The following is a 12439-nucleotide window of genomic DNA, read 5'->3' as shown; positions in this document are numbered from 1 at the left end:
ACTTTCACAAGTTGCTTCTTTTGTGCCAAGGACGAACCCTATTGTTATTGGACCCATTCGGACAACGGGTTCGGGTAGCTGCCATACAACTCAAAGAGTTTATTTTAATTATTTCAAAAACTAATAAAGGTACAAATATAAAATTTTGTATACATGTGTCCAATTATATTCTACATATGCTCTAAAAATTTTAATGAGATAGCTGCACCGGTTGGGGTGGCTGCCATACAACTCCAAAAGCAAATTTTTTATATTCGGCAAAATAATAAAGTCAGATTCATGAAACTTGGCAGTCGTGTGTCCAATTATAAGTCAAACATATTTCTGAAGTTTTGGTGGAATTGCTTGACAGGTTCGAGTGGCTCCCATACAAGTCCAAAAGCTTATTTTAAATATTTGGAAAAATAATAAAGTCAGATTCATGAAACTTGGCAGTTGTGTGTCCAATTATAGGTCAAAGATATTTCTGAAGTTTTGGTGGAATTGCTTGACAGGTTCCAGTAGCTCCCATACAAGTCCAAAAGCTAATTTTAAATATTTGGAAAAATAATAAAGTCAAATTCATGAAACTTGGCAGTCGTGTGTCCAATTATAGATCAGATATATTTGCGAAGTTTTAGTGGAATTGCTTGACAGGTTCGGGTACCTGCCACACGACTCCAAAAGCTAATTTTAAATATTTGGAAAAATAATAAAGACAGATTCATGAAACTTGGCAGTTGTGTGTCCAATTATAGGTCAAACATATTTCTGAAGTTTTGGTGGAATTGTTTGACAGGTTCGAGTGGTTCCCATACAAGTGCAAAAGCTTATTTTAAATATTTGGAAAAGTAGTAAAGTTAGATTCATGAAATTTGGCAGTTGTGTGTCCAATTATAGATCAGATATACCTACGAAGTTTTAGTGGAATTGCTTGACAGGTTCGGGTACCTGCCATACAACTCCAAAAGCTAATTTTAAATATTTGGAAAAATAATAAAGTCAGATTCACGAAACTTGGTAGTTGTTTGTTCAGTTATAGATCAGACATATCCGTGAAGTTTCTATAGAATGGTTTCACAGGTTTGAGTAATTGCTATACAACAATGAAAGGTGCAGGGTATAATTCAATCGGTTCATACCGACTGAAACGTTTTTACTTGTTTTTATTTTGGTCATAACTTTCACAGCAAATTATTAAATTTTGACGTAAAGTCTGAGCTCTATCAGATAATTTCATTCTGACATGTAAACTGTTATACACGACATAGATCACATTATATCGTATGTATATGGAAGTATTGCTTACATACCTACATATTTTGTCTACTTTGCTGACAACATCAAATTTTTACAATTTATCATGTATTTCTCGTTTTTGATTTAATTCAAATAAACAATGTACTTAGCATAAATAGATTTCACACAAAAAAATAAGAAGAAAAGGAAAAAACAAAATATTTGAGCTTTTTTAAGTATAGTCCATAAAGTACAAGAGTATAAATTCTTTAAAAAATATAAACAGGTGAAGGTAAAATTTATGCACGTATATAAGTAGAGTCACAGCAAAAAAAAAATAGAGATGCCAAATTGTTGAATAATGTGAAAGTATTAGGAAATAAGTAAGTTAAATATTTTTTTTTCTTTAATGTTCAAGGTTAAACTGTATAAATTTATGACAAGAGTAAACATTGATTTCAAATATTACAATTTACTTTATATGGAAATAATAAAATTTTTAGAGAAAAAGAAAAAAAAAACTTATATAAGTAATAAAATTAATTGATGAGAGAATATTTTTAATAAAATAATATGTCTAACGGCTGTGTTGAAATAAAATACAAAACATTTTAATTAATTGTATAATTTATGAAACATGACACTTTAATAGTTGTTCTTACACATGCTTATATATACATGTAAGTATAGATAGAGTATAAAATGTGAACATTATTACACATTATATGAATAGATGTTAAATTATAGTGCGTTCATGGTTATAGATCAGGTTTAACTGTTTTGTTAATTAAATATTTTATTTTTTTTCTTTTGATTACATTATTGTAAGTACTTTTATGATAAACCAATGTATAAATAAAAAAAAAACTAGATTTATATATTTTACATAATTAAAAATTATCAAAGTTAGAAAGTGAAAAATCGACTAAAAATAATCATCAAGGGCTTTGAATTAGTTTTAGTTGATTTCATAGCTATTAATATTAAAATGCTAATTACAGTTGAAACCTTAACAGTAATATCTGATTACGATTGAAAACCTTAACGATGACTACATCATTCATTAAAGACTTAATCTAATAATTTACAAGGAAATCAAATTAAAGTAAACGGGTTTAAAAAGTGAAGGGTTCAATTGGTATTTTTATCAAAAACCTAAAGTTCTTTAACGTTTCTTTTTCGATATTTACATTTCTACATGATTGAAAGGCGAAAACTTGAAAATTTAGTTATAAAACTGCCAGCTTATAAGTATAAATCAAAATCTGTGCAAAAGTCTAATTTTTCTCGAACAAATAAAAATTTTAATGAACCTCCTTATTAATAAACCCCTTCAATTATTTCAATTTCAGATTCAATCGATGAAATTTTGAGAAAAGATCTTACACCCTAATAAAACTTTTCTCTTTTAAACAATATAAAAATATTTTAATTACCTATATTGCAAGTTTTTCATATTTATTTTGTGATTTTTAAATTGAAATTCGAATTAAATTGAAAAATTAGATTTTTAATCTAAAAGGCGAATTATATGAACTCTACGTTCCTTGATATCATAATCTCATGATCTAAAAATAATAAATTAACATAGAACTCGCATATTAAAAGTCATCAAGCCGCCACCCCATCTATACATTTTTATTTTAAGAAATGAAGAAAATAATAAAAAAAATTTTCTAAAATAGATGGCACCCCATGTTCTAACAGAATTTCACAAAATAAATATTGCGTTCAATAATAATATGGTGGAAGAGAAAAAAACTGTAAATTCTATAAATTGATATTTGATATTTCGATAAAATTTCACGGAAATTTCAAATGACGCTGTGAAAATATTTTTTTGGTTTTTTGTATAATTTTGGGTGCGTCTATACAAGTTACAGGTTTTTTTCTTCTATTTGTTTCTCTAAAAATTAATTCCATATAATATTTTTCCGCTAGATTATAGATTGATAGTCAAAAATTCTTAATGTTAACTATTAAAAAAATAAAATATGCTTGTTTGTTTAATGTTCACAAAAATCTTCGTAAATAATGTAAATTTTTATGCTTTTTAAAGTATTAAATAAATTTTATTTGATTTTTAAGTTTTGGAATTGGATATTTGTGGTTATAATACTCTTTTATATTAATATTATTTTGCGAATATATTTGTATACATATACGACTTAATTTATGACGACTTTTGGTTAATTTGTTTAAAATTACACATGAATTGATAAAATGTTAACAAAATGTAAAATAAAAAGATAAACCGTGTCAAAAATAACTCACTATAAGTTGATTTTTACCTTGATAAAAATTTTTTATTGAAATCATATAAAAAATAATTAAAAAATAAATAGGAAAAAGGTACAACGCAGCAGGAAGTTTTTTTTTTGTTTTTTGTTAGACTAAGAAAGCTTTACTAATTTCTTGAATATAAAAAAAAAAAAAATTATAATTTTTTTCTTTTCTTTTCTTTACGATGATTTCTTAATTATTAATTTTACAATTTTTATTTAATTAATTTTTATTAATAGTAAAGTAAGATTGGTAGCGGTTTTCATTTAAACTGTTAATTGTATAAATTCTAAACTGTTATAACATAAAAATTTTATGGTAATTCTATTAAAATCCCGTTGAATAGAACGGTACTAATATATACGAGGAACAAAAATATTGATAAGTTTAAAATTCAGAGCAGCTAAATTAGTAGTTAAAGTTTTTAAGAAAAATAAGGAACTTATACGTAATAATTAAATTCAAATATAGAGTTCTAAGCCAATATGCATCTATATCCAATATATATGATGGGTGTTTCTGGAGCTAGATTCGCTAAAGATGTCAGGTTTAACAAATTTTTCGAAATTTAATTATTGTACTTAAAAGACCTTCATTGTTTTATCGAACTTATTCTAGTATCAAAATTTTTTATTACAAAAATTTCCAATTAATTGAAAGGTTCTTGAACTTTCTAGAAATTCACAATAAAATTATTTTTAAATTTTGTTAAAAATTTAGTTGATTGTTTTGTTCATAACACAAAAATTCTCTGAATAGTTCAGCGAAATTTTAATAACAATTGCATATTTTGTGGCGCTTTGTAAAACAAAATTCGTTAAAATGCAATAAAATTCGTTTTACTTTTCTCAATACCTTATGACGAACACATTTTCAGAAAAATTCTTCGATTTAATTTAATTTAATTTTTACAAGATTTATCAATTTTTAAGTTTGTGGTCAGTGCCTTTCTTAGAATTCCGAGGTTTAAATTAAAATCAATTGAGTGCCAGATCAACTCAAAATTAATTTATCCAAAATTTTTCAAATTTAAGAATAGGGAGTACAGTTGCAAACAAAACTACATACACAATTTAAATCAATTAATTTTTTATCACATTTTTAAGACCATTAAATTTTTTATTGTTGTTTTCGTAATATTTTCACAAATAATCAGAAAAGCTTCCTATCAGAAGCATTTCCGAGATGTGGTTTTTGATTTTTATCTTCTTTTTGTCTAAAATTTTTTCAATTAAATCAATCTGTTTAATCAGATTGGATGAGCAGAAAAAAAAAGTTACTATATTTTGTAAAATAAAATTCTAAAATAAGTTATAAAATGTTAAAATCACATAAAGAGTGAATAAAAAATGAATACTTTGTCTTCCGTTTTTTTTTTTGTGTTTTTTATCGGAATTCTTTCAAAAATGTCAAAAAATATAAAAAATAAATGGTCGTTTTCACATTTTCTGATATCAACTTTTTTGTTTTTGATGTTTTTTTTGTCTTCTTTTTCAAAATTCAAAAACTTTAAGATTTTAACCGGAAAGTATTTAAAAGAAACTTCGATTTTATCTGATTGGTTAACAAGTTTATTAATTTATTTCTAACATCAAAGGAATTTATTATGAGGCATACGACAATTTTAGATTGTGCTAGAAATTAGTATAGCACTTCGTAAATTCAGTTCATATTTTATTGTTGTCGAATTACCGAATCCAAGTAATAAAACTTATAATTCATTGTATAAAGCAAAGGTTTATGAATACTGTCTCGCTAGTGCGATCATGTTTTTATTACTAACATAGAATAAATTTTATACAATAGCACCGCACCGAACAAATAAAATTCAGAATGATTCGATTTTATTCATTCAGTTACTGTTGTCAATTTAACGGCAAGCACCATTACTATGAAAATTTTTTCAGCTCAATTGTCTTTTAAAGAAGTAAAGGAAGCTGATCAAAAATCAGTAAATATTTTTGCTCTAAAAGCTCTCAAAAAATTTCTAAATTTCATTGTGTAATTATCTTAAAATTTGCCGCATTGTGGCACTTTACATTTCCTACTATTTTATTGATCTAGAGAATCGTTTAAGTTTTATACAATTGACAAATGAGTAATAGCACTTCATGCCTCAGTTCGAATCTTGAGCGATTACAAATTTGTACTCGTTTTGTAATTGTAGATTACAACATTAAATTTAATTTTGGACTACATACATATAAAGACAGTAATTTTGAATTTTTCGAAATCGTAATTTTTATAAAAACAAAATGGAATCTTTAACAAAATTTGTCTGCATATTTTACAATTCCATAATTATACAACGAACCCATCAAATTCACAATATACCGCCTAATAAAATGCATTTAAAATATTGAAAGAAGATAAAAATTTTAAAATTATTAAAAAAATTACGCGTAGCTAATCTTAATTTTCAAACATAACTAATATAACAGTTCTAAATATGTTTTTAATGTGATTTAATAGCTAGATACAAGATAAATGTCTTAAATAATAAAGCTTTTCATATTTTTATAAAAACAATAACATGCTTCCAACTTTATCTTGATTGTGTCTCATATAACTGTTCTTTCATAGTAACTATAAGTGGCGCAGCAGTCGAAGATAAGAATTTCGATTGCCAACAGAAAAATTTAAAAAAAAAAAAAAAAATTAATTAAATCATTTTCGAATTTTTAAATGTTTTTTTGATTTTTTTTCTTCTCTTGCTACGGACTCGTTATTAAAATTTATAAGTAGACATAGTCAACTTAAAATAATCGAGTCTGTGTGTGTTTAAATGTGAGTTACTGGTTTGATTACTTTTTATTTTTTATATTTATGTGCCCTGATGCTGCGCTGTGTTATTTATTGATTTTTTATTTTTGGTTTATAATACCGGCGGGTTAACTTTTTTGAAAGTTTTATAAGAAAAAGAAAAATTTTTTAAACGCATAAATTTTTTTTTTTTTACAATATTATGAAGTTTTAATAAAAATATTTTTAGTTTTTTTTTTTTCGTTTTTATTGGAAAAAACTGAAATGAAAGCGTTGCTAACCGTTTAAAAGTACATACTTATTGTTGATTATAAGCAGTTATACTTATTAAACTTGAAAGTTTTGTTTTTATTTTTTGAAAAACGACAAAATATTTTAAAGAAAATAATAAAAAAATTTTGTATACTGGAACGAAAAGGATTGAAAAATATATGTTTTATACTTATGAGTGAATTATTTATAAAATAACTGAAAAATCCATAAAGAAAAAAAAAGAAAAAACAAGAAATAAGAAAAAAATAAGTTTTCACTTACCGTCTGGGCTGCCTTGGAATCGATTGTGTCCAACAAGCTATTGGTGCTTGTAATGATTGTTTTGTATTATGTCGACTTGACATATAATTTAGACCACCATTTTGTGATGGCCAAATTTTTAAACTACCTTCAGCTGGATAAAATGTATATAGACTATTCGTTGATGCTAATAGACGATTATTTTTTAAATCGATTAAATTACTATTATTTGTTGATAATGTTGGTTGTGTTGTCGTTATTGCTGTTGTATTTATTATAGCTGATGATGATAATGCGGCTGTGGCACCTGATCCAATTGAAGAAGAAAAAGAAGATGATGCAGCAACAGCAGATGATGGTAAAGAAGAAGAGGAAGAAGAAGAATTAATTGATGTTGATAAAGCTGTTGAAGAAACACCACCAACAATATTATTTGAATTTCCTATTATTGAATGTTGTATTGTTGATGATGTTATACCAGAATGAATATTATTATTATTATTATTATTATTTATGTTATTATTACCACCATTGAATGATGATGATGACGACGATATTACATTACGATTCATATATTTATTATTATTTATCATCAATGTATCTGGTATATTGGCAATTGATGTTGATGATGTTATTCCTATTGGTATATAAGGTAAATAAATAATTTTTGTTTTTTTCTTTTGTATCAGAATTGAATTGATGTATTGAACTTGATTCATGGTAAATTTTATGGGTAATAAAGATTTTCATAAAAAAAAATGATGGTGAATATAATATTGATCATGATGATTTTAAAAAAAAAATATCTAGTAATGATTTTTTTTTTTTCAAATATTTAATGATGATTGATAATCGTTTATCAAAATTACACGGTTTATTGAAATTTTGAGATTTGTTTTTATTTTCATTTTGAGTAAAGCATTATCAATGGAATGGTTGTGTAAAGAGGACGAGATTTTTGCATCATTATGCAATATTTTGTTGAATAAAAATAAAAAATAAAAAGGAAATAATACCGGACCGAACCAATGTTTTTTAAAGTAGCACTTTTTCCTTGAACAAACAATACTTTATATAAAAGCAATCTTATACTTGCAAATTATTCTAATTAATGTGCCAGAGTCATTTTATTTCAGGGATAAGAATAAATTGTTAGCTGTTTGTTTTTATAGAAATTTGAAAAAACAGGCAGCAATTAACTAGTTTCAAGAAGCGATAACTTGAAGGTAAGGGAGGGTGGCAACAAAAATTCCCTCCAACAAAATCTGCTAAAATAACAGACTTTAACAACTTATATGAAAAATTTAAAAAAAGGAAACCGTTTCTCACAATTTGAATTTTTAAGAAATTCAATTAACTACGTATTTAATTGGGTAGCACTACAGCAATTCGAAATAAGGCAGTATTCTTTGATATTATTTAATATTAAGGCCATTTTAACAAATTATGTATTTTATTCAATCAACAAATATAAGGCGAAATTATCACGGCACCCGTAACTGTAGTGCTATTTTATACAGTAACGGTATGAATAATTTTCATATTATATAAGTATTTTATATTCATATTATATTCATATTATGCCAAGGATTATTAATTTTGATTCTATAAAATATTCTTTTCAGGTTTTTTTGTATAATCACTTAGATTAATTAATGAAGAATAAGTTCTCAAATTGGTTATGCAATTAAGTTTGTCATTTAAAATATTAAAAATAATTTTGTATTTTAAGTGGGAGGAAAGACCACTCCGAAGTCTAAATTTAAATTTAATAAGGAGCAACAATAAAATATTTGATTGTTAATCGAAAAGGAAATGCATTGTCGTTATTTAGGAGGCAATAAACGATGGTGAGTATGTCAATTGCTGGTAAAACAGTTAGATCAAGTAAATTATATAGAAAAAAGATTTGATATTAAATAAATTGTTCCAACTATTCAAAAAATTTTTTAACCAATTTATAGGAAAAATTTAGATGAAGCCGAAATAGACCACATAATATTGTCAACAAATTCTCTTAAGGTAATTATTGATTCTTATACTATTTAAGGTTTAAAACATTATGTTAATTTTGGAAGACTTGAGATCAAGAAATATTCTGATTCTGAAACAATCAGATTCTTTTGAAAATGATTCGTATAGTTTTATTGTCATAAATGTTTAATATAATTTATCATTCAAAATAAAAACAAGTTTGAGTATAACTTAGTATATGTGTGTGTTATAACCATTTTATCAACAAAACTTGATTATCTTTAGACTTAATCAATTTATATAAAAAAACTCCACGATCAACCGTAAATACGAGTATATTTGAATCGTTAAATGCAAATGCTTTGTCCATTTTGTCTACTTCTTTTAAGAACTTAAGAATTATTGAGAAAAATTTGAAAAAAAAAATTTTTTCTTCATTTTAAATCACAATATATAGCAGTACTTTTTTTTGTTATTCTATACAGTAAAACTAAATTGATTCTTTTGAATCATTTATAATGGTGATTTTTGTATTATAATAGAATTTTTATATATGTATAGCAATAATCTATTGTTTGAGATAACTTAGAATTAGATATAATAAAAATGTTATAATAATGATAATCTAACATTAATTTATAGTACAATGTGCATTTGTATGTATACATATACGCGTGCTTTCATTTCAAAGGTAAATGCACCTGGGTATTGGTAATAAAGCTGTTAAAGCAATCAATTTTAATATAAAAAAAAATATTATAAAAACAGAGATAAAATTATGTTGGAAGTGTACAGGTAGTAGTATTCAAGATTGATAAAAGAAAATAGAAGCAAATCTCAAAATAAAATAATCGCATAGAAAATATATAAGAAAATCTGAATTAATTTTCATGTTCATAATGAAAATATTATTATGTAAAAAAAAAAAAAAAATAGTGTTAAAGAATTTCCTATTAAATTACCATTTGTATTTATTCCTGATATTCCTAATGTTGTTGCTGCTGCTGTAGGTATTATAATAGGCGGTGATGGTGCACGCATCTTTAATCGACGATATCCACGATTATTGTGATGCAATGACGATGAATATGATGATGTTGATGGTGATGAAGACGATGTACCTGTTATTATTCCATTTGATATTGTTGATCCATTTGAATGAACAATAATTCCTGATGAAGATAATACACATGACTTAGATGATTTAAAACCGCCGCCAATATGAGCACGATGATGATTTTGATTTTTTTGATAATGTTGCTGCTGTTGCTGTTGTATATATTTTTTTATTATACCGCTACTACTGCTATTACTATTATTATTATTATTATTATTATTAACGCCTCCAATAGATAATGCAATTGCAGTACCAGATGCTAATCCAGATGAAGATGTTGAAGATGACGGTGCCTTTAATTTCAATGCATTCGCGCAATTATTTATTGTAATATGTTTATTATTAGTACAACCGGTATTATTATTATTATTATTGATGGGTGGAGTAATATTATTAATATTACTATTCGAATTCGTTTTAACGATACCCGATGATGAAGAAATTATAATACGTTGTGGTGGCCCAGCACGTGGTATTGAAACTTTTGTACCAGAATCAACAATTAAACAATTTGTTGTTGGACGATTATTTTGTTTTTGTAATTGTTGTTGCTGTTTTGTTGAAGAATCACTTTGACGTCTTGTTATTTGTGTATGTTGTACACCATCACGATCTGTTAATTGAAGAACATCGAATGCACCCGATTCAGATGAAATTATTTTTGTTGATCCTGATTTGGTAGTTGTTATTTTTGCGATTGGTTGTGATACTTGTTGATAATTTTGTTTGGAATTTTTTGCTGTAACTGTTGGTGATGATGTAGTACTAGAAGATGATGATGGTGCAGTTGATTGTTCAGAATCTGTTGAAATACGATCTGGATCACTTTCGAAACCTTCATCAAGTGATCTGGTTGGACTTAAAATAGGTTTTGCTCTTTGATCAGAATTTTTATCCATATTGAATTTTTTTACAATTAATTATTTTTCAAATTTACTAAATGTAATATTTTCTTTTTTGAGGTTCACTTTTTTTATTTACACTTTTTTTAATAAAATTTTAATTTGGTTTTTCAATAATTTTTAAATTTATAATTTTTGTAATCCTTTTTAGTTGGAAGTCATTTTTATAAAATGCCACAACAATTTATTTTCAAAAGATTTTCTGTAATTAAAAATTAAAATAATTTTAAAAATTGTCAAAATACAAAAAAAAATTTTTGAAAAATGAATGAATAGACCAAGCACTCTGATAACTTTAATATTTTAAAATTAAAGACTTGATCAGTTTTTTTACAAAAGTAGATTTTTTCATGAATTCAATGAAAATTCAACCCCGAAAAAAATTTCAACTCTATACGATAAATAATTTTTGTATTTGAAAATTTGCTCCGAATGAAGTAAAAATATTCTTCTGATATTCTAAATTAAAAAATTTTCCGCATTTATACAAAATTTAAATTTAAGGTGATTACTGTCAACTACATGTCACTCATATTTCTTCATTCATTTTAACAAATCAAAATTGAGCTCATATTTTATAAAATATAAAACATTGACAATTTTTAAAATTAAATACAGTCCTCCACTTTTCAATATTTATTAAAATAATTTCGGTATTAATTAAATTGCAAATGATTTAGGATTTTAAAATTTCCTCAAGTTGTCCTAAATTTATTTCATATTTTTTGAGAGCTATTATACATTTATATTGAACAATTTTAAACGTAATCCATTCCGCCACACAGTTATATTTAGGGTTTTCAAAAATTCCAAAATTTTTTCACTTCTATTTCTAAATAATTTTTACCATATTAAGATGAAAAATCTTTAAAATAATATCGAAATTTTCCTCTTAGTTTTAAATATCACTTTTTTAAAACAATTACCAAAAAAAAAAAAATTAAAAATAAAAGTTTACAAATTTTTTAATTTTTCACTTAAGATGCACGAAAAAATTTTCAACTTCCTTCTAATTACAAAATAATAAAAAAAACAATTAAACGGTATTAAATAAAAGGAAAAAAATATATAATTTGCCACCCGATTTATATCAACTATTCAATACGACCGGTGAAACTAAACTGAATTTTAACGTGAAGGTAAAAGAAAAAAAAAGCGCATTTTCACATCACACAAAAAAATTAACCGTAACTGTATAACAATGTCTATATAATAGAAAATTACTCTACTCACTCAACGTTTTGCATTCCCCTTACAAATATTTTATTGTCTCTCTATACTGTGGTTGACTATCTCTCATCGCTAAAAATCTCACTCTATTGTAATTTATTAAAGTTTTATTGTTTACTCAACTTCTTGTGTTTTCCTTAAGCTTAGCTTAAATGCTCAATTTTGAATATGAAGTAAAAAGTTCATATAAAATATTGTATACGTAGTTATGTATGTATAATTCACCAACCAAGTAAATTGAATGAATAAGAGGTGAAATAACAATAATATGAAAAGAAAAGTTTTTATGCTCTTGCTAACGGAAAATTTTAGTAAATTCATCGATAACAGTATAACTACAATAATAACAAGAAATGATTTGGAGAATTCCATGGAAAACTTTGATTTTTTCAGGTTTAGATATTTTTCCAACTTAAATTTGAGAAAAATTGGAGAGTAA

At 25.2% G+C, this 12439-nt stretch overlaps 1 protein-coding gene across 2 annotated transcripts in view; it reads right to left on the bottom strand.

The window, feature by feature from the left end:
• LOC129613033 (putative uncharacterized protein DDB_G0291812) overlaps window positions 1–11886 on the bottom strand; it is a 106633-nt gene extending 94747 nt beyond the window's left edge. Inside the window, exons 1-3 of one of the 2 annotated variants that reach the window (XM_055526919.1) lie at window positions 11512–11886; window positions 9714–10972; window positions 6799–7414 (exon numbers count right to left, since the gene is read on the bottom strand). In XM_055526919.1, coding sequence (XP_055382894.1) covers window positions 6799–7414; window positions 9714–10767 — 1670 coding nt within the window. In that variant the 5' untranslated portion in view covers window positions 10768–10972; window positions 11512–11886. The remainder of the gene's footprint in view (window positions 1–6798; window positions 7415–9713; window positions 10973–11511) is intronic. The other variant, XM_055526920.1, reaches the window with a different exon arrangement.
• Between the last annotated feature and the right edge of the window lie 553 nt (window positions 11887–12439).

The sequence above is a fragment of the Condylostylus longicornis genome, unplaced genomic scaffold (assembly GCF_029603195.1).
Source record: "Condylostylus longicornis isolate FDR11 unplaced genomic scaffold, ASM2960319v2 ptg000080l, whole genome shotgun sequence".
NCBI classification, from domain to species: Eukaryota; Metazoa; Arthropoda; class Insecta; order Diptera; family Dolichopodidae; genus Condylostylus; species Condylostylus longicornis.
This window is presented reverse-complemented; position numbering and strand designations above follow the sequence as displayed.